The sequence below is a fragment of the Oncorhynchus clarkii genome, chromosome 6 (genome assembly GCF_045791955.1).
Source record: "Oncorhynchus clarkii lewisi isolate Uvic-CL-2024 chromosome 6, UVic_Ocla_1.0, whole genome shotgun sequence".
Lineage (NCBI taxonomy): Eukaryota > Metazoa > Chordata > Actinopteri > Salmoniformes > Salmonidae > Oncorhynchus > Oncorhynchus clarkii.
Window position 1 is genome coordinate 89,059,179 of NC_092152.1, and position 23,593 is coordinate 89,082,771.

Below are 23,593 nucleotides of genomic sequence, written 5' to 3' on the forward strand. Positions count from 1 at the left end.
CCACATTCACATCAATGAATCAGGGGGCGGCAGTGGTTAGAGTGTTGGACTAGTAACCGGAAGGTTACAAGTTCAAATCCCTGAGCTGACAAGGTACAAATATGTCGTTCTGCCCCTGAACAGGCAGTTAACCCACTGTTCCTAGGCCGTCATTGAAAATAAGAATTTGTTCTTAACTGACTTGCCTAGTTAAATAAAGGTAAAATAAAAAATCAGCAGTATCACAAGTCTAACACACTATAGACTTCATTGGTCAGTATATAGGGACTTCATTGGTCAGCATATTGGAACTTCATTGGTCAGCATATAATCTCGTCACCCATGACCAAATCTCAGCCGTTTGTCACGAGTAACCATCAGTACACAGACTTCATTGCTCAAAAGGCAAACTTGCTTTCTTCTCTAAATATTTGCAAAGTCAGAGTGAAATAAAGGCTTTTTTAGAGAAGTGAGTCACGTTTGTTGAGTCATTGAGGCTAATAGGTTACAAGACATAATGTCCCCACATGATTTAGCTATTGATTATGTAACATCTATTCAAACCACAGGTTCATGTACAGTGGGGCAAAAAAGTATTTAGTCAACCACCAATTGTGCAAGTTCTCCCACTTAAAAAGATGAGAGAGGCCTGTAATTCTCATCATAGGTACACTTCAACTATGACAGACAAAATGAGGGGGAAAAAATCCTGAAAATCGCATTGTGGGATTTTTTATGAATTTATTTGCAAATTATGGTGGAAAATAAGTATTTGGTCAATAACAAAAGTTTATCTCAATACTTTGTTATATACCCTTTGTTGGCAATGACAGAGGTCAAATGTTTTCTGTAAGTCTTCACAAGGTTTTCACACACTGTTGCTGGTATTTTGGCCCATTCTTCCATGCAAATCTCCTCTAGAGCAGTGATGTTTTGGGGCTGTTGCTGGGCAACACGGACTTTCAACTCCCTCCAAAAATGTTCTATGGGGTTGAGATCTGGAGACTGGCTAGGCCATTCCAGGACCTTGAAATGCTTCTTACGAAGCCACTCCTTCGTTGCCCGGGCGGTGTGTTTGGGATCATTGTCATGCTGAAAGACCCAGCCACGTTTCATCTTCAATGCCCTTGCTGATGGAAAGAGGTTTTCACTCAAAATCTCACGATACATGGCCCCATTCATTCTTTCCTTTACACGGTTCAGTCTTCCTGGTCCCTTTGCAGAAAAATAGCCCCAAAGCATGATGTTTCCACCCTCATGCTTCACAGTAGGTATGGTATTCTTTTGATGCAACTCAGCATTCTTTGTCCTGCAAACACGACGAGTTGAGTTTTTACCAAAAATTTATATTTTGGTTTCATCTGACCATATGACATTCTCCCAATCTTCTTCTGGATCATCCAAATGCTCTCTAGCAAACTTCAGACGGGCCTGGACATGTCCTGGCTTAAGCAGGGGGACACGTCTGGCACTGCAGGATTTGAGTCCCTGGCGGCGTAGTGTGTTACTGATGGTAGGCTTTGTTACTTTGGTCCCAGCTCTCTGCAGGTCATTCACTAGGTCCCCCCGTGTGGTTCTGGGATTTTTGCTCACCATTCTTGTGATCATTTTGACCCCAGGGGGTGAGATCTTGCGTGGAGCCCCAGATCGAGGGAGATTATCAGTGGTCTTGTATGTCTTCCATTTCCTAATAATTGCTCCCACAGTTGATTTCTTCAAACCAAGCTGCTTACCTATTGCAAATTCAGTCTTCCCAGCCTGGTACAGGTCTACAATTTTGTTTCTGGTGTCCTTTGACAGCTCTTTGGTCTTGGCCATAGTGGAGTTTGGAGTGTGACTGTTTGAGGTTGTGGACAGGTGTCTTTTATACTGATAACAAGTTAAAACAGGTGCCATTAATATAGGTAACGAGTGGAGGACAGAGGAGCCTCTTAAAGAAGAAGTTACAGGTCTGTGAGAGCCAGAAATCTTGCTTGTCTGGAGGTGACCAAATACTTATTTTCCACCATAATTTGCAAATAAATTCATAAAAAATCCTACAATGTGATTTTCTGGATTTTTTGTTCCCGTTTTGTCTGTCAGAGTTGAAGTGTACCTATGATGAAAACTACAGGCCTCTCTCGTCTTTTTAAGTGGGAGAACTTGCACAATTGGTGGCTGACTAAATACTTTTTTGCCCCACTGTATAGAGAAACAGTCAGCATGCAGACTGTATATATGTTTTAAAAGCAACATTTTTTAAATTATTAGGATTGTTTGTAATGGGTACTGTACACAACATGTTGTTTGTTCTACTTTTACTGAGGTTATATCACTTCCTACAGCACAACAGTGCGTTCACATAGGCAGGGCTGAGGTCCTATCACTTCCTACAGCACAACAGTGCCTTCACATAGGCAGGGCTGAGGTCCTATCACCTCCTACAACACAACAGTGCCTTCACATAGGCAGGGCTGAGGAGGAATGAAGAAACATATATTCTCAGAAAACTCTCAACCACATCCTAAACACAAAGTAGTTTCTCTCACAAATAAAGTAGGTCCCTACAGCACAATGCAGCACATCAGGAACTAAAAGAAAAGCTCTCATCTGAGCAGGTGTAAGGGGTGAGTTTTTATACCATTTCACATTAGAGGCCCAGGGAAAACACAGATCAACAATGTGGTTCCTATCCTGATATATCCTATCCTATCCTGATATATCTACTCTATCCTGATATAGCCTATCCTGATATATCTATTCTATCCTATCCTGATATATCCTATCCTTTCCTACCCTGATATATCCTCTCCTATCCTTATATATCCTATCATGATATATCTATTCTATCCTATCCTGATATATCCTTTCCTACCCTGATATATCCTATCCTGATATTTCCTATCCTGTCCCACAATATACATGACTTGCAGCCTATGCAGTACAAAGCCATCAAGACCATTTTATTGTCTGCAAACAGTGTCAAATATCAAATATATTTATGTCAAATTCTGGTCTGCATCAATGATACATTGTGTCTTGGTTTTACACTTTACTTTATTGAGTTTATATTTGCAGGGACAGAGCACATGACAGGAGGTTGGCGGTAATGGCTGGAGCTGAATCAGTGGAATTACATTCGCTCAGTTCCAGACGTTATTATGAGACGTCCTCCCCTCAGCAGCCTCCACTGGTGCTCATTAATCAACATTTCTGTAAAAGTGCTGGTTTTAGCCAGCTGGCTAATTTAAAACTGTAGTCCCTAGACAGGTTACCCACAATTTGATAGACACACGCATCCCTGACAGCATGCCAGCACGGATTGGGTGTGTTCAAGAAATAAACATTTGAAGACCGTAAACGCTTTTGCAGACTTTGTAAATCTATGCTATTCAGCGCACGTCTGCGCCAAATGTGTGTTTCTGGAACGCACCAATTGGCAATGCGCATGCGCAGCCGCCTTAACTCCTGGAACGCACCCATCATCACATGATTTTGACTCGACGTCGACACAGTCAGGTGATAAAATTCTGTTGTTGTTATCTCAAGTCAAATTGTCCAGTCATTGTGCTGGCGGAACAGGTTGTAGCTAAAGTTATTCTGCTGCTGTAAAATGAAGGTTTTGTACCTGTGTCTTTTCGCGGCACTTGCTTTGGCATCTGATGCACTCGTCCGGTAAGTAAAGTCAAGTTATATTAGCCGAGCTAGCTTGTCAGCTAGAAAAGCAATGATCTTTAAACAGTTGAGCCACCAGTTACGTCCTCAGTCAAATAGCTAGCTAGTATTACAAAATAGATAGGCTTAGCTAGGTTTGTGAATATTTACTATTGCTGAATGAATAGTGAAGACGACTTTGGGCTACAAAGTGACGTTAATTACATTTTATCAAGTCGCACTAGAGCAAGGTGTTTGTTGTTTTCCATTAGCTAGGGTTAAGTTTCTCGCCCAGGCAAACGTGTTGTGACAATGTCAAATAGAAATCAGCTAAGGTCAATATCCCAAACGCGATTTAAGGCTGGTTTACAGACCGTCTGACCTGTGTCCATGCAGTAGTAGTAAATTAGATTAAGGCTGGTTTATAGACCGTCTGACCTGTGTCATGTAGTAAATTAGATTAAGGCTGGTTTATAGACCGTCTGACCTGTGTCATGTAGTAAATTAGATTAAGGCTGGTTTACAGACCGTCTGACCTGTGTCCATGCAGTAGTAGTAAATTAGATTAAGGCTGGTTTACAGACCGTCTGACCTGTGTCCATGCAGTAGTAGTAAATTAGATTAAGGCTGGTTTACAGACCGTCTGACCTGTGTCCATGCAGTAGTAGTAAATTAGATTAAGGCTGGTTTATAGACCGTCTGACCTGTGTCATGTAGTAAATTAGATTAAGGCTGGTTTACAGACCGTCTGACCTGTGTCCATGCAGTAGTAGTAAATTAGATTAAGGCTGGTTTACAGACCGTCTGACCTGTGTCATGTAGTAAATTAGATTAAGGCTGGTTTACAGACCGTCTGACCTGTGTCATGTAGTAAATTAGATTAAGGCTGGTTTACAGACCGTCTGACCTGTGTCATGTAGTAAATTAGATTAAGGCTGGTTTACAGACCGTCTGACCTGTGTCATGTAGTAACACAACTGTTGTAGCGAGATCATGAACATGATATTGTCGTCTGACATCAAACTTGTAGCATTAAATCAGCACAGCAGCCCGGTGCTCCAAATTGTAGACTTTCTCTATTTCAACTAAAATAAACCCATCCGTTTAAAAGTGAATTAATGGAAACCTAGCAAGCCAGGCAACTAAAAGCTATTTTCTAAACAATGTTTTGGTTCGTTGCTAGCTAGTTAATTACCGTTAGCTAGCTAGTTCAAATAACGTTAATGACCGTTAGTATAGCCGACGTCTTAACTTGAGCTACCTTTTTTATTCATTATTACAGGAAACTAAACCCACAACATTATTTACAAGGTAGTGGTGAATTTACAGAGAATGGTGGGATGAAATAAAAGTATGTAATTCAATCGAAGGATTTTATAACTCCTGCATCAATTTGTCACAGTAAGATTTGGTCTGGTTGCTGTGGCTGCCCGGTAACCACGACAACGGACGTTGCGACAGTTGCCGATAACTTTCTTTTTTTTAAGTGTCGTTCAGACCAGTGACACTTGTCGCATTATAAATGTCTACAGACATGTCGTTAGACCAAGTAATAAACTGGCCTTAACCTGTCTGATAACAATAGTCATCTGCTTCATCAATGGAACTTGTTTACTTCCTATGTATTCTTGTCATGTTATCTTTGATTAGTGTATTCCTCATTAATTGTTATATTGTTCATGTTTCCCATTCGGCAGTGTCCTTGTCAAACAGATATTACACATAGCTAGGTTGCCACATGCAGCACTTGTTCTAGCTTGCAAAGGATGTTGGCACCAGTGTTCTTCACTGTGTCTGTCTGAGATTAGGAGACCTGTAACTATTCAGAAGTTATTTCCCAGCAGGAACTAGGTTGAGTAGATCCTAGAAAGGGCTGACCAGTAGACCTGCTGAGATTCTGCTTGACCTACCAACTGTTCAGGGCTGGCTAACCATTTCAAAGGAGTTCTCTAATAAATTCTCTCTCGCTATGTCTCCCTCTCTTTCCCTCCCCCTGTATCTCTCTCTTCCCCTGTCCTCTCCTTCTTCTCTCTCTCCCACAGAATTCCGTTGAGGAAGTTCCGTTCCATCAGGCGTACCCTGACTGACTCGGGCAGGGCAGCAGAAGAGCTGTTGGCCGGGCAGGAACACACTAAGTACAACAACCTGGGCTTCCCCTCCTCCAATAATGGACCCACTCCAGAAACCCTGAAGAACTTTATGGATGTAAGAAGATCCTCTAGTCGCTACTAACCAGAGACCTGGGAGTGGAGTAGTTACCCTTGGGATGCGTCCCAGATGGCACCCTAGTCCCTACGTAGTGCGCTACATTTGATCAGAGCCGTGCTATGGGCCCCGGTCAAAAGTAGTGCACTTTAATAGGAAGTAGGGTGCCATTTGGAACGTAGGTGACCTGTGCCAATGGAGGGGTCACCCTTGACTTCCCTAATGCACTGTAGCACAAGCTAAAAGCCAAGCAAGCAAGCAGGCAGGCAGGCCAGGAAAAAATCCAACAAAGAATCTGTTGTCGCCAGTCCGGCCTTTCCTTCTAGTCCTCCTAGCTAGCTGAATTAGTAGCGTTTCAAGGCAAAGCCCAATCCCCCCTCTCTGTCCTGAAGGGAAGATGGACGATCCCTTCTGATTTCACATGTCCCATTTTAAAGTTGGGTAATCAGATTTGTTAGTTTATGTGTGACGGAACAAGAACGTTGGTCATATGACGAGTAACTCGGCTTCCCATCAGTGTTGGGTCTTTTCTCTGTGTGACCGAACAGGAACTAGGAATAGTTAGTCATATGACGAGTAACTCGGCTTCCCATCAGTGTTGGGTCTTTTCTCTGTGTGACCGAACAGGAACTAGGAATAGTTAGTCATATGACGAGTAACTCAGCTTCCCATCAGTGTTGGGTCTTTTCTCTGTGTGACCGAACAGGAACTAGGAATAGTCAGTCATATGACGAGTAACTCAGCTTCCCATCAGTGTTGGGTCTTTTCTCTGTTTGACCGAACAGGAACTAGGAATAGTTGGTCATATGACTGGTCACTGAGAACAAGGTTGGCCTGATCTTCTAAGCTCCCTGAGCCTGATCAGCTGACAATTTGTAGACATAATGTACGGTTTATCCTCGGCAAATCCACTAGGCTTTGTGTTTATGTAGTTTAATCTGAACACCAGAAAAAAATAGGGCCTTGTACTCTAGTTTTTTTTTAGGTCACCATCTAGTACTGGGTCAGACCCCCCCCCCCCCCACACCTTGCACCCAGAACAACTCGAATTCTTTGGGGCATAGCATGTAGCTCAATTGGTATCAAGGGACCTAACGTGTGCCATGAAAACATTCCCCACCCCATTACACCACCAGCCTGTACTGTTGACACCAGGAGACGGGGCCAGACCATTATACCAACGCCACCAGCCTGTACTGTTGACACCAGGCGAGACCATTATACCAACGCCACCAGCCTGTACTGTTGACACCAGGCGAGACCATTATACCAACGCCACCAGCCTGTACTGTTGACACCAGGCGACGGGACCAGACCATTATACCAACGCCACCAGCCTGTACTGTTGACACCAGGCCAGACGGGGCCAGACCATTATACCAACGCCACCAGCCTGTACTGTTGACACCAGGCCAGACGGGGCCAGACCATTATACCAACGCCACCAGCCTGTACTGTTGACACCAGGCCAGACCATTATACCAACGCCACCAGCCTGTACTGTTGACACCAGGCGACGGGGCCAGACCATTATACCAACGCCACCAGCCTGTACTGTTGACACCAGGTGACAGGGCCAGACCATTATACCAACGCCACCAGCCTGTACTGTTGACACCAGGCCAGACCATTATACCAACGCCACCAGCCTGTACTGTTGACACCAGGCGAGACCATTATACCAACGCCACCAGCCTGTACTGTTGACACCAGGCGACGGGGCCAGACCATTATACCAACGCCACCAGCCTGTACTGTTGACACCAGGTGACAGGGCCAGACCATTATACCAACGCCACCAGCCTGTACTGTTGACACCAGGCCAGACCATTATACCAACGCCACCAGCCTGTACTGTTGACACCAGGCGAGACCATTATACCAACGCCACCAGCCTGTACTGTTGACACCAGGCGAGACCATTATACCAACGCCACCAGCCTGTACTGTTGACACCAGGCGATACGGGGCCAGACCATTATACCAACGCTACCAGCTTGTACTGTTGACACCAAGCCAGACGGGGCCAGACGGGGCCAGACCATTATACCAACGCCACCAGCCTGTACTGTTGACACCAGGCGAGACGGGGCCATGGACTGCTGCTGCTTACGCCAAATCCTGACTCTGCCATCAAGTGACGCTTTTCCTCTCCTCAGTTGTCCAGTGTTGGTTAATGCGTTCCCCTCTGGAGCTGCTGCTTCTTGTTTTTAGCTGATGGGAGTGGAATCCGGTGTGGTCGTCTGCTGCAATGGCCCATTTGTGACGAAGGCTGACGAGTGGTGCGTTCCGAGATGCCACTGCACACCACTGTTGTACTGCGCCGTTATTTGTCTGTTTGTGGTGTAACAGTATGACTTTAGTCCGTCCCCTCGCCCCTACCTGGACTCGAACCAGGGACCCCTCTGCACACATCAACAACTGACACCCACGAAGCATCGTTACCCATCGCTCCACAAAAGCCGCGGCCTTTGCAGAGCAAGGGGAACAACTACTTCAAGGTTCTCAGAGCGAGTGACGTCACTGATTGAAATGCTATTAGCGTGCACCACCGCTAACTAGCTAGCCATTTCACATCCGTTACAGTGGCACGCTTGTTAACTTGCACGATTTGTCATTCTCCTTTGACCTCTCATCAACGAGCTGATTTCACCCACAGGACTGCCGCTGACTGGATCTTTGTTTGTTTGTCGCACCATTCTCGGGGAAACCTTAGACCCAGGCTAGGCAAACCCTGGTCCTGGAATGCCGCGGGCACTTCCTGTTTTTGATTTAACAGACCTGGAAGACCAGGTGTGTTGACTAAATTCAATCTTTGAACTATTCGATTATCTCAGTTGTTCAGGTGTGGTGCCTAGTTGCAGTACCTGTGGCACTCCAAGAACAGGGTTGGCTAGCCCTGCCCTAGACACCGTCGTGCGTAAAAAGCCCAGGAGGCCGGATGTTTCTGAGATACTGGAATCGGCGTGCCTGGCACTGACTCATACCACGCTCTGGCGCTTAGGTCTCTCATTCTGCCCATTTCTAACGTTCCATGGAACAGTAACTGAATGGCTCGATGCCTGTCTGCCTGCTTTATATAGCAAGCCACGGCCACCTGACTCACTGTCTGTAGGAGTGAACCATTTCTGTGAATGGAGGGGTGTACCTAATAAACTGCCACAATACAGCCACAGTACAGCCACAGTACAGCCACAGTACAGCCACAGTACAGCCACAGTACAGCCACAGTACAGCCACAGTACAGCCACAATACAGCCACAGTGACTGAATGAACCCGTTTTGCTTTCAATAGTCAGCTCTTTAATAAGAGAAGGTTTTGTGTCCACAAATGGCCCCCTATTCCCCAACAAGGCTCTGGTCAAAAGTAGTGCACTATATAGGGAATAGAGTGCGTAGGTCTCTGGTCAAAAGTAGTGCACTATATAGGGAATAGAGTGCATAGGTCTCTGGTCAAAAGTAGTGCACTATATAGGGAATAGAGTGCATATGTCTCTGGTCAAAAGTAGTGCACTATATAGGGAATAGAGTGCATAGGTCTCTGGTCAAAAGTAGTGCACTATATAGGGAATAGAGTGCATAGGTCTCTGGTCAAAAGTAGTGCACTATATAGGGAGTAGAGCCTTTTTGGGACGCACACACTTAAGACTGCTAATATAATCACAACGAAGTGATCAGGCAGTCTCTCAAGAGGATTGAATTGACTGTAGAGTTTCATTTCCTATGAGTCCTAGAAAAAAAGGAAGTTGAGTCATCGTATTGAGAAAAAAAAAATGTTGAGTAATCGTTCATTCTCTGCTTGCAACAGAAGGTTAGCTGACTGTTAGAACGTGACTAGGAGAAGATAAATCACTGAGACCTATTGGATTGACCGAAGATATAAAATGGTAGATTGGAGTCCTAGAAAGAGGGAAGTTGACTCTGTGTAAATATTAAACTGTGTAGTTATTATTTGCTCTTGAACAGAAGGTTAGCTGACTTGTATGTTCAACAGCGTGACCAGGAGAAGAGATCACTCTGACCTGTTTTACTTCAGACAAACAGTTTCTGACACTTGGCAGAGCCAACTTCTCTATCAGTCTTGGATGTAGAACGGACTGAACTAATCACATGACGTGCATGAACAGACAAGTTGAGATAGACCTTGCCACATGTGTTCAGGCCAGCTCAACCTGTTGGAAGGGATTGCCTTCACTGTATCCCTACAACGTGACCAAAGCATAGTGGAGCTTGTTCTTCTGAGGGAATAGGTATATGAAGAACCAGCTGAATGAAACTGGGCCTCTGTCCTCCACCAGTTTGGAGTCCACTTTAATGTGAAGATCCTACTTCCTGCTTTCTAGTCCGGAATCCGTTTGCTTTTTTGGGTCCTTGAAACCACAGTTGTTTTTATTTCGTGTGTGTGTGTGTGTGTGTTTTCCAGGCTCAGTACTACGGTGAGATCGGCCTGGGGACTCCCGTCCAGACATTCACTGTGGTGTTTGATACAGGCTCCTCCAACTTGTGGGTCCCTTCCGTCCACTGCTCCTTCACAGACATCGCCTGCTGTAAGTCGACACTACACTGACTCAATCCCATATGTATCGATACAGTTGTCACGTCCTCTCAGATCCTACACAAGTCCGTAGGGGTCTAGGGTTGCATTTTTGGGGAATGGGCCGTTGGCTCGTACACACGTGACTGGAGCTAGAAGGACCTACTCACTTCCAGGACACTAGTTTTTATAAGCAGCATAAATATTAACGAGCTGTATGTGCCTCTTAGTTCAATTCTAGGTTTAATCTTTTTCTAAGAATCCTCTCTTTTATTCTTTGTTTGTTCTTTCTGCCAAATGCCGTTCTTCCATTTTAGTTAAATTATTTGATTTGTTTATTTCACCTTTTATTTAACCAGGTAGGCAAGTTGAGAACAAGATCTCATTTACATTTGCGACCTCTGGCCAAGATAAAGCCTAGCAGTTCGACACATACAACGACACAGAGTTACACATGGAGTAAAACAAACATACAGTCAATAATACAGTAGAAACAAGTCTATATACGATGTGAGCAAATGAGGTGAGATAAGGGGGGTAAAGGCAAAAAAAAGGCCATGGTGGCAAAGTAAATACAATATAGCAAGTAAAACACTGGAATGGTAGATTTGCAGTGGAAGAATGTGTAAAGTAGAAATAAAAATAATGGGGTGCAAAGGAGCAAACTGTCCTCTCCAAAATGCTTCAACGTGTTCTTCCTTCAAGGTTATAAAACTATTGATATTGGCCATGTTTGACAGATTTAAAGTGACACATCCCCTTCTCTCTGTCTGTCAGTGCTTCACCACAAGTATAACGGTGCCAAGTCCAGTACGTATGTGAAGAACGGAACGGCCTTCGCCATCCAGTATGGGTCTGGCAGTCTGTCTGGGTACCTCAGCCAAGACACATGCACGGTAGGTTCCAAGGTTACACTCTTGTTTAAATAGACCTAGCCTCTGAAACGGTGCTGTAGAAATCAAATCCATTGTCACTGTTGTCACTATTCTCCAAAGCAATTCCCTTTTTTTAAAGCTGTTTTTTGTTCTTAATGATTTTAAACAGCGTTTCCATTTGACAATATAAAAAATACAATCTCTCTGTGTTTAGGTGTCAGTTTGGAGACCTGACGGTCTATAGATGTGTTTATAATGGATGTGCTGCTCATCTCTCTGGTAGATTGGAGGCCTGTCCATAGAGGAGTGTTTTATAATGGATGTGCTGCTCATCTCTCTGGTAGATTGGAGGCCTGTCCATAGAGGAGTGTTTTATAATGGATGTGCTGCTCATCTCTCTGGTAGATTGGAGGCCTGTCCATAGAGGAGTGTTTATAATGGCTGTGCTGCTCATCTCTCTGGTAGATTGGAGGACTGTCCATAGAGAAGTGTTTATAATGGATGTGCTGCTCATCTCTCTGGTAGATTGGAGGCCTGTCCATAGAGGAGTGTTTTATAATGGATGTGCTGCTCATCTCTCTGGTAGATTGGAGGACTGTCCATAGAGGAGTGTTTATAATGGCTGTGCTGCTCATCTCTCTGGTAGATTGGAGGACTGTCCATAGAGGAGTGTTTATAATGGCTGTGCTGCTCATCTCTCTGGTAGATTGGAGGACTGTCCATAGTGGAGTGTTTTATAATGGATGTGCTGCTCATCTCTCTGGTAGATTGGAGGACTGTCCATAGAGGACCAGGGGTTCGGTGAGGCCATCAAGCAGCCTGGCGTAGCCTTCATCGCTGCTAAGTTTGACGGCATCCTGGGCATGGCCTACCCCCGTATCTCTGTGGACGGGGTTGCTCCGCCGTTTGACAACATCATGAGCCAGAAGAAAGTCGAGCAGAACGTGTTCTCCTTCTACCTCAACAGGTGAGACGGAGAGGAGTGCCTCACCTATTTGGCTCCGGAGTCCTTGTTGGAGATTTATGCATGGATTCCTGGACATGGATAAGATAAGCCTATACTGTAACTAAAAAGCCCCATGTCTATTGAAATAGCTGGTTATTTTTCATTTAACCTTTTTATTTAACTAGGCAAGTCAGTTAAGAAAAATGACGGCCTACCAAAACGCCTCAAAGTACCAGGTTAAATCTGTATCCAGGAAACTAGCACAACAAGTCTGAGTTTGTCTCTGCTCTGCAAAGACATTATTATAAAAATAGTAAAAGGACTGTTTGGTCTTGTTTGTGTGTCAGGAACCCAGACTCTGAGCCCGGCGGGGAGCTCCTGCTGGGAGGAACTGACCCGAAGTACTACAGTGGAGACTTCCAGTACCTCGACGTCAGCCGCCAGGCCTACTGGCAGATCCACATGGACGGGTGAGTGCTCTTCCTTCACCTGTTGTTTATGTGCTGCCACTTCTGCCGATGCTTGTGTTTGTTATGGTGGAGTTAGAGTAACTATCTCCTTCCTACATTAACCATCTGTTGTTGGTGGACACTATATTAGTATGTCTGTGGTCAGTTCTGTGTCAGAATTATTCAGTTTACAACTTTTTTTGAGGACTTTTTTTTGAGCAGGTGAAATGGACGCCACAAACATTTTGTGAATACCCACCGCATTCCCTTGGGAATCTCAGGAACCTTACCCTTCGACCTCTGGCTCCACACGTCAAACAGAAGCTTCCGGAAAACAACATTCTGCGAGCTAGAAGCCTTCTAAGAGGAGCCAAGGCTGGCCGACGTAAACAAAGATTTTTTTTGTGAATACCCACCGCATTCCCTTGGGAATCTCAGGAACCTTACCCTTCGACCTCTGGCTCCACACGTCAAACAGAAGCTTCCGGAAAACAACATTCTGCGAGCTAGAAGCCTTCTAAGAGGAGCCAAGGCTGGCCGACGTAAACGAAGATTTGCACTGTTGGTTTCGGTCTCATGTAGAAGTGCCAAGAGACCGAGTCTTAACTGCAAATAAGAAAGCATAAAGATGCTAAACCTCCCCACTGTCTGCTAAATATCCTAACCTGCTATTCTAAATCTCTGCAAAACGAAGTGGATGAGTTTGAACTTTTGCTCACATCATCCAGGACAGAAGTTGGTTGTTTAACAGAAACATGGACACATGGAGAACATTCCAGATGAATCTCTAAACATAGAGGCAGAAATCTGTCTTAATGTGAAAGGAAGAGTGGCCGTATGTGTGTATAGTCCCCAGGTTAGGAGACGGGCGGACCTAAAGAGATGAGTGTGTGTCCCGGAGCGGCTAACGAGAAGAAACTGCAACAGGAAGCCATTGATGATCTCATTAACACCATCGACTCTGAAGTTGAAGTCACCTGAAGCAGGTGTTGTCTTATGTGGGGATTTCAATCATCTACCTACCAAGACCCCTCATCAAATCCCACCCAGGTTTAAAACCGGTTGACAAAAACAAGACCTGTGGAGACTCCATGATTTGATCTTGATGATAACAAACGCAATTGAAAAAGGCAAGGAACTCTGTTCAAAGGCTCATCTGAGGGACTAAGAATACACTAGACGACAAAATGTAAATTCAAGAATCCAGAAGGCTTGTGGGACGTCATCACCAACACAGAGCTGGTCGAGTAAAATCACCTGGAGGCTCCATACCGATTTGATGGTGTGGAAACTGATGAGGTTGAGGTCCTGAACAACATTTTTGCTGAAGCATGGACAGGAAGTACACCTCCTGGGTGGACGGGCTGTTCCAGGTGGAACCAGCTCCACTAATCCCGGGTGGACGGGCTGTTCCAGGTGGAACCAGCTCCACTAATCCCGGGTGGACGTGCTGTTCCAGGTGGAACCAGCTCCACTAATCCCGGGTGGACGGGCTGTTCCAGGTGGAACCAGCTCCACTAATCCCGGGTGGACGGGCTGTTCCTGGTGGAACCAGCTCCACTAATCCCGGGTGGACGGGCTGTTCCAGGTGGAACCAGCTCCACTAATCCCGGGTGGACGGGCTGTTCCAGGTGGAACCAGCTCCACTAATCCCGGGTGGACGGGCTGTTCCAGGTGGAACCAGCTCCACTAATCCCGGGTGGACGGGCTGTTCCAGGTGGAACCAGCTCCACTAATCCCGGGTGGACGGGCTGTTCCAGGTGGAACCAGCTCCACTAATCCCGGGTGGACGGGCTGTTCCAGGTGGAACCAGCTCCACTAATCCCGGGTGGACGGGCTGTTCCAGGTGGAACCAGCTCCACTAATCCCGGGTGGACGGGCTGTTCCAGGTGGAACCAGCTCCACTAATCCCGGGTGGACGGGCTGTTCCAGGTGGAACCAGCTCCACTAATCCCGGGTGGACGGGCTGTTCCAGGTGGAACCAGATCCACTAATCCCGGGTGGACGGCCTGTTCCAGGTAGAACGTGCCCAAAAAGGACAATCAAGATGATAACAAAACGGAGACATCCCACTGACCCTTCCACCACTACAGTCAGAGGTCAAGCAGCAGTAAGATTGGTCACTGACATGATGCACCAACCTGACCACCCTGATCTACTGGCACAGAGGAGAGGAGACTGTACTGGACCCTCCTCTACATGATCTACTACCACAGAGGAGAGGAGATGGTACTGAACCCTCCTCTACATGATCTACTACCACAGAGGAGAGGAGACGGTACTGGACCCTCCTCTACATGATCTACTACCACAGAGAAGAGGAGATGGTACTGAACCCTCCTCTACATGATCTACTACCACAGAGGAGAGGAGACGGTACTGGACCCTCCTCTACATGATCTACTACCACAGAGGAGAGGAGACGGTACTGGCAAAGTCCTCCAGAGTCAACTGTACAGCATCAACGCCAGGATAAATCTAAATGTGTTTACCGTAGCCACTTCAATCACACATTTTAATGGCCAAATGTGACTTTAAACAAATATCTTGTCATTGATGTCCTTTTAAATTGAATGTTTTATATTGTTTTTGTCTTGTTTTAAAGTATTGTCTTGATGTAACTGCATTCTGCAAAATTCAGTTTTGTGGACTGCGAGCATGAATGAAATCAACGCTGTTTTCACTATGTCGGGAGGGAACTGTAAACCTAAAATGAGTTATTGGTTTAGTGTTTTAAATAGAGAAGCCTGTGAAAAGGCATTTACTGCTCTGAGGACAGATCTTGTGTAACCTCCTTCCACCAAGAGAGCTGGATTCAAACCTGTGTGTGTTTTGTACAGGATGGGTGTGGGGAGCCAGCTGAGTCTGTGTAAGGGAGGCTGTGAGGCCATCGTGGACACCGGCACGTCCCTCATCACCGGCCCCGCGGCCGAGGTCAAGGCCCTGCAGAGGGCCATCGGAGCAACACCACTCATCCAGGGAGAGGTAAGACACAGGATCAACCCCACTCCTCTAGTTCAACACTGTGGTCCCCGACTACAGCTACGTTCCTCCTCCTCTAGTTCAACACTGTGATCCCCGACTACAGCTACGTTCCTCCTCCTCTAGTTCAACACTGTGATCCCCGACTACAGCTACGTTCCTCCTCCTCTAGTTCAACACTGTGGTCCCCGACTACAGCTACGTTCCTCCTCTAGTTCAACACTGTGGTCCCTGACTACAGCTACGTTCCTCCTCTAGTTCAACACTGTGGTCCCCGACTACAGCTACGTTCCTCCTCCTCTAGTTCAACACTGTGGTCCCCGACTACAGCTACGTTCCTCCTCCTCTAGTTCAACACTGTGGTCCCCGACTACAGCTACGTTCCTCCTCCTCTAGTTCAACACTGTGGTCCCCGACTACAGCTACGTTCCTCCTCTAGTTCAACACTGTGGTCCCCGACTACAGCTACGTTCCTCCTCCTCTAGTTCAACACTGTGGTCCCCGACTACAGCTAAATGAAGTCCCCCGTCTCCTATTACTTAGAGAACTGTACTCCACTTTATTTCCTGAATATAGTAGCACCTTCACTGACTGTTTCCGCTTGTGTTTCAGTACATGGTGAACTGTGATAAGATTCCCACCATGCCTGTCATCACATTCAACCTGGGAGGACAGTCCTACAGTCTGACTGCAGAGCAGTACGTCCTCAAGGTGAGTGTCTGTCTTTAGGGGGGGTGCAGATATCCAGCAGATATCCAGCAGGGAGGGGGGGTGCAGATATCCAGCAGGGAGGGGGGGGTGCAGATATCCAGCAGGGAGGGGGGGTGCAGATATCCAGCAGGGAGGGGGGGTGCAGATATCCAGCAGGGAGGGGGGGTGCAGATATCCAGCAGGGAGGGGGGGTGCAGATATCCAGCAGGGAGGGGGGGTGCAGATATCCAGCAGGGAGGGGGGGTGCAGATATCCAGCGTCCCTCTGTTGGCTACGATGTTAGTATTTCTGTCGTTTGGTCATTTACATATCGGGCTCTTGTTCATTAGTGCACACTGTAGCAAAACATTGTGCAACAGAAAATAAAAATTAGCATTTCAGCAATGAACAAGTTAGTACCTCTCTGTTTCAAACTGTTTGGTGCTTACTGGACACGATCTGGGACTGTGTGCGTCTCTGTATTCCTTCCCCCTTCTGCTCTGCGTCTGACTGTGTGCGTCTCTGTATTCCTTCTGCTCTGCGTCTGACTGTGTGCGTCTCTGTATTCCTTCTGCTCTGCGTCTGACTGTGTGCGTCTCTGTATTCCTTCTGCTCTGCGTCTGACTGTGTGCGTCTCTGTATTCCTTCCCCCTTCTGCTCTGCGTCTGACTGTGTGCGTCTCTGTATTCCTTCCCCCTTCTGCTCTGCGTCTGACTGTGTGCGTCTCTGTATTCCTTCTGCTCTGCGTCTGACTGTCTCTGTATTCCTTCTGCTCTGTGTCTGACTGTCTCTGTATTCCTTCTGCTCTGCGTCTGACTGTCTCTGTATTCCTTCTGCTCTGCGTCTGACTGTCTCTGTATTCCTTCTGCTCTGCGTCTGACTGTCTCTGTATTCCTTCTGCTCTGCGTCTGACTGTGTGCGTCTCTGTATTCCTTCTGCTCTGCGTCTGACTGTGTGCGTCTCTGTATTCCTTCTGCTCTGCGTCTGACTGTGTGCGTCTCTGTATTCCTTCTGCTCTGCGTCTGACTGTGTGCGTCTCTGTATTCCTTCTGCTCTGCATCTGACTGTCTCTGTATTCCTTCTGCTCTGCGTCTGACTGTGTGTGTCTCTGTATTCCTTCTGCTCTGCGTCTGACTGTGTGCGTCTCTGTATTCCTTCCCCCTTCTGCTCTGCGTCTGACTGTCTCTGTATTCCTTCTGCTCTGCGTCTGACTGTGTGCGTCTCTGTATTCCTTCTGCTCTGCGTCTGACTGTGTGCGTCTCTGTATTCCTTCTGCTCTGCGTCTGACTGTCTCTGTATTCCTTCTGCTCTGCGTCTGACTGTGTGTGTCTCTGTATTCCTTCTGCTCTGCGTCTGACTGTGTGCGTCTCTGTATTCCTTCCCCCTTCTGCTCTGCGTCTGACTGTGTGCGTCTCTGTATTCCTTCCCCCTTCTGCTCTGCGTCTGACTGTCTCTGTATTCCTTCTGCTCTGCGTCTGACTGTCTCTGTATTCCTTCTGCTCTGCGTCTGACTGTCTCTGTATTCCTTCTGCTCTGCGTCTGACTGTCTCTGTATTCCTTCTGCTCTGCGTCTGACTGTGTGCGTCTCTATTCCTTTCCCCACTCCAGGAGAGCCAGGCTGGTAAGACCATCTGCCTGAGTGGCTTCATGGGCCTGGACATCCCCGCCCCCGCCGGGCCGCTGTGGATCCTGGGAGATGTATTCATTGGCCAATACTACACTGTGTTCGACCGTGACAACAACAGGGTGGGCTTCGCTAAGTCCAAGTAGAACTACAACCATGGCTGCGTCCTCATTCTCCACTATCCATCATCTTCCCTTTTCCTGAAGTGTACACTTGTTCTGCACACTACTTGTCATGGATTTGGAGAATTGGGAAGCAGTTATTGTTTTAGATGTTTTGCGGTACATTTAAAAGTGGATCGAGATGTTATGATTTTAGACAGGCAAAATCCAAGTGTGGGGGGAAAGACACTACTTGTAAAAGTTGCACAAGTTTCCGTTTTGCTTTTCTGAAATCTTTTAAAACTAGCAATTTAGATTTGTGTAGAGTTCAAATGCACTGATCTAAACAAGCATTTAATGTCTCGAGTTATTTGCTGTGGAAGTGAAACAGAAAACATGGAGGTGATGTTGGATGAACCGGATCGGGAGTCAAAGATGACGATCAGAACGGACCTCTTTGAGTTTTACCATCTGAGTGATCTGCTGTACGTGTTAAATCAGGGACTTGTTTGTTTTTTAAAGCAACCGAACAATATAACATTTTTAATTTGCGTTTTGAGGCAATGGACCTCTTGTCAATGACTTTTAAGACGTATCTTCAAATGATTGGATTCAATAAAATAATTGTAAAAAGTGAAGTGCCCCATTTTTTTTGAATGTCACTGTCAGTCCCCCTTCTAATAGATGCTGTAGAGTAGTGGTACTCCACTCCTGTTTCAGAAGATCAGCTCACACTAATGTCACTGTCAGTCCCCCTTCTAATAGATGCTGTAGAGTAAGGGTACTCCACTCCTGTTTCAGAAGATCAGCTCACACTAATGTCACTGTCAGTCCCCCTTCTAATAGATGCTGTAGAGTAAGGGTACTCCACTCCTGTTTCAGAAGATCAGCTCACACTAATGTCAACGGTCAGTCCCCCTTCTAATAGATGCTGTAGAGTAGGTGTACTCTACTCCTGTTTCAGAAGATCAGCTCACACTAATGTCAACGGTCAGTCCCCCTTCTAATAGATGCTGTAGAGTAGGGGTACTCCACTCCTGTTTCAGAAGATCAGCTCACACTAATGTCACTGTCAGTCCCCCTTCTAATAGATGCTGTAGAGTAGGGGTACTCCACTCCTGTTTCAGAAGATCAGCTCACACTAATGTCAAAGGTCAGGATAGATATTGTAATTTATCAGTGTAGTAACAAAAACCCCACCAAGTGACCCATGTGACCCCCAAACTGGTCACACCCCTCTTGTTAGTGGAGAGACTTTTCTTCTATTTTTAACAGCTAATTTCCTGCAATTCTACACATTTTGACATGCCTTGTGTGTTCATATGATACCTGAGTGACTCAACAAAATTAATGGGTGGGTGGGGGTGGGTGGGGGTGGGGGGGGGGGGCGCACTGGGGTTGAGGCCTCTGGTCATGTGATCTGGATGACGACTAGATTTCAGATGGGTAAGTTAGGCTAACCAGCTATCTAGCTAACATGACAAGTAGTTAATCAACTGGACATTTCAGACAGGTTATAAACAGCTCTATAAGACCTGTCTGTGAATGACATAACAAGAGGGGGAAAAACTGCTCAAACACAACCACATTTCAAAATTGAACCTTGTACATTTTCCTACATCAGGCACTTCAATCAAACTTTTATTATTTTATCAAATATCTCTTAATAGCCAGGGTTTGGGGGTCCAGTCAATTCATAGAGTAAACCAAATTAGGAATGTTCCCCTTTTTAAAATGCATTGAAGAGAATTGGAATGTCTGTGTACTTCCTGAATTGAAATGGAATTGACCACAATCCTGCTTAGTGACTCATAAATAGTATAAAATGTCAGAATTTGTATCCACATACTTTACACACTGTAATAAGGTTATTACATTACATTTCATACTTGTTTTATTTTCTAACGACGTAAATAAAAATACACACGTCCTCCATTTGTTTAGTAATCAGGAGATATGTTCTCCGTCCAAACCTTTTTCTGTGGTAAAAAAAAAAAAATTCACATTTTAAATAGTATTTTTTGTTTTTTCCCTCATTAGTAAAACTCATAAAATCTTTCCCAGGGACTTGATGGATTCGCTCTCGGAACGATCATTTAAAGATTCCAAGTTAAAAAGTATTGTATCCAACTTGATCCCCTTCTTGTGGTACTTCATGGAAATTGTCTTTATATATTGAATAAATCACAATATAGTGAAAGGAACATCTCCCCATATATTGAATGGAATATCTCCCCATATATTGAAAGGAACATCTCCCCATATATTGAATGGAATATCTCCCCATATAGTGAAAGGAATATCTTCCCATATATTGAATGGAATATCTCCCCATATAGTGAAAGGAATATCTCCCCATATAGTGAAAGGAATAGCTTCCCATATATTGAAAGGAATATCTCCCCATATAGTGAAAGGAATATCTCCCCATATAGTGAAAGGAATATCTCCTCATATAGTGAAAGGAATATCTCACCATATAGTGAAAGGAAAATCTCCCCATATAGTGAAAGGAATATCTCCCCATATAGTGAAAGGAATATCTCACCATATAGTGAAAGGAATATCTCCCCATATAGTGAAAGGAATATCTTCCCATATATTGAAAGGAATATCTCCACACATATTGAAAGGAATATCTCCACACATATTGAAAGGAATATCTCCCCATATATTGAAAGGAATATCTCCCCATTATTGAAAGGAATATCTCCCCATAGTGCGATGGAAGCCACATGATGCAGACACACACTTATCCAAAACGGGTAATTCCTCCAATCTGTGTGAAGTAATGTCCATGTTCCAGAATCCCACTCTGGGATCACCATAAGCTGGTTTTCCCATGATGATGGAAACTCCATTTCTCTTCCCGGCTGGGGTATGTTCTTCAGAGCGGTCTGTTCGTACTGGACATCTTCAGATACCTTCCTGTTTTACTCTGTTTTCTTCTGTTCTGTGCCTTTAACACAGATATCCTCTCCCTATAGAATATAACCCAGATATCATCTCCCTATAGAATATAACCCATATATCATCTCCCTATAGAATATAACCCAGATATCCTCTCCCTATAGATATAACCCAGATATCCTCTCCCTATAGAATATAACCCAGATATCCTCTCCCTATAGAATATAACCCAGATATCCTCTCCCTATAGAATATAACCCAGATATCCTCTCCCTATAGAATATAACCCAGATATCCTCTCCCTATAGACTATAACCCAGATATCCTCTCCCTATAGAATATAACCCAGATATCCTCTCCCTATAGAATATAACCCAGATATCCTCTCCCTATAGACTATAACCCAGATATCCTCTCCCTATAGACTATAACCCAGATATCCTCTCCCTATAGACTATAACCCAGATATCCTCTCCCTATAGACTATAACCCAGATATCCTCTCCCTATAGACTGTAACCCAGATATCCTCTCCCTATAGAATATAACCCAGATATCCTCTCCCTATAGAATATAACCCAGATATCCTCTCCCTATAGAATATAACCCAGATATCCTCTCCCTATAGAATATAACCCAGATATCCTCTCCCTATAGAATATAACCCAGATATCCTCTCCCTATAGACTGTAACCCAGATATCCTCTCCCTATAGAATATAACCCAGATATCCTCTCCCTATAGAATATAACCCAGATATCCTCTCCCTATAGAATATAACCCAGATATCCTCTCCCTATAGAATATAACCCAGATATCCTCTCCTATAGAATATAACCCAGATATCCTCTCCCTATAGAATATAACCCAGATATCCTCTCCCTATAGAATATAACCCAGATATCCTCTCCCTATAGAATATAACCCAGATATCATCTCCCTATAGAATATAACCCAGATATCCTCTCCCTATAGAATATAACCCAGATATCCTCTCCCTATAGAATATAACCTAGATATCCTCTCCCTATAGAATATAACCCAGATATCCTCTCCCTATAGAATATAACCTAGATATCCTCTCCCTATAGAATATAACCCAGATATCCTCTCCCTATAGACTATAACCCAGATATCCTCTCCCTATAGACTATAACCCAGATATCATCTCCCTATAGAATATAACCCAGATATCCTCTCCCTATAGACTATAACCCAGATATCCTCTCCCTATAGACTATAACCCAGATATCATCTCCCTATAGAATATAACCCAGATATCCTCTCCCTATAGACTATAACCCAGATATCCTCTCCCTATAGAATATAACCCAGATATCCTCTCCCTATAGACTATAACCCAGATATCCTCTCCCTATAGAATATAACCCAGATATCCTCTCCCTATAGAATATAACCCAGATATCCTCTCCCTATAGACTATAACCCAGATATCCTCTCCCTATAGAATATAACCCAGATATCCTCTCCCTATAGAATATAACCCAGATATCCTCTCCCTATAGAATATAACCCAGATATCCTCTCCCTATAGAATATAACCCAGATATCCTCTCCCTATAGACTATAACCCAGATATCCTCTCCCTATAGAATATAACCCAGATATCCTCTCCCTATAGAATATAACCCAGATATCCTCTCCCTATAGAATATAACCCAGATATCCTCTCCCTATAGAATATAACCCAGATATCCTCTCCCTATAGAATATAACCCAGATATCCTCTCCCTATAGAATATAACCCAGATATCCTCTCCCTATAGAATATAACCCAGATATCCTCTCCCTATAGAATATAACCCAGATATCCTCTCCCTATAGAATATAACCCAGATATCCTCTCCCTATAGAATATAACCCAGATATCCTCTCCCTATAGAATATAACCCAGATATCCTCTCCCTATAGAATATAACCCAGATATCCTCTCCCTATAGAATATAACCCAGATATCCTCTCCCTATAGAATATAACCCAGATATCTCTCTCCCAGATATCATCTCCCTATAGAATATAACCCTATAGAATATAACCCCATCTCCCTATAGAATATAACCCAGATATCCTCTCCCTATAGAATATAACCCAGATATCCTCTCCTATAGAATATAACCCAGATATCCTCTCCCTATAGAATATAACCCAGATATCCTCTCCCTATAGAATATAACCCAGATATCCTCTCCCTATAGAATATAACCCAGATATCCTCTCCCTATAGAATATAACCCAGATATCCCCTCCCTATAGAATATAACCCAGATATAACCCAGATATCCTCTCCCTATAGAATATAACCCAGATATCCTCTCCCTATAGAATATAACCCAGATATAACCCAGATATCCTCTCCCTATAGAATATAACCCAGATATAACCCAGATATCCTCTCCCTATAGAATATAACCCAGATATCCTCTCCCTATAGAATATAACCCAGATATCCTCTCCCTATAGAATATAACCCAGATATCCTCTCCCTATAGAATATAACCCAGATATCCTCTCCCTATAGAATATAACCCAGATATCCTCTCCCTATAGAATATAACCCAGATATCCTCTCCCTATGGAATATAACCCAGATATCCTCTCCCTATAGAATATAACCCAGATATCCTCTCCCTATAGAATATAACCCA

General features: G+C 44.7%; 1 protein-coding gene across 1 annotated transcript; it reads left to right on the forward strand.

Annotated features, from left to right (window-relative positions):
* The first annotated feature begins 3,444 nt into the window (after nucleotides 1-3,444).
* LOC139411785 (cathepsin D-like) lies at nucleotides 3,445-18,656 on the forward strand. Its single transcript, XM_071158529.1, has 9 exons — nucleotides 3,445-3,633; nucleotides 5,655-5,817; nucleotides 10,241-10,364; nucleotides 11,129-11,247; nucleotides 11,994-12,193; nucleotides 12,520-12,642; nucleotides 15,462-15,606; nucleotides 16,216-16,314; nucleotides 17,902-18,656. Exons 1-9 carry the CDS (start codon nucleotides 3,572-3,574, stop codon nucleotides 18,061-18,063), a joined length of 1,197 nt encoding a protein of 398 aa, XP_071014630.1. The 5' UTR covers nucleotides 3,445-3,571; the 3' UTR covers nucleotides 18,064-18,656.
* The last annotated feature ends 4,937 nt before the right edge of the window (nucleotides 18,657-23,593 follow it).

Coding starts and splice junctions, on each gene's coding strand:
- LOC139411785 (XM_071158529.1), top strand. CDS start 3,572: ATGAAGGTTTTGTACCTGTGTCTTTTCGCGGCACTTGCTTTGGCATCT. Junction 3,634..5,654: donor GCATCTGATGCACTCGTCCG/GTAAGTAAAGTC, acceptor TCTCTCCCACAG/AATTCCGTTGAGGAAGTTCC. Junction 11,248..11,993: donor TCAGCCAAGACACATGCACG/GTAGGTTCCAAG, acceptor TCTCTCTGGTAG/ATTGGAGGACTGTCCATAGA.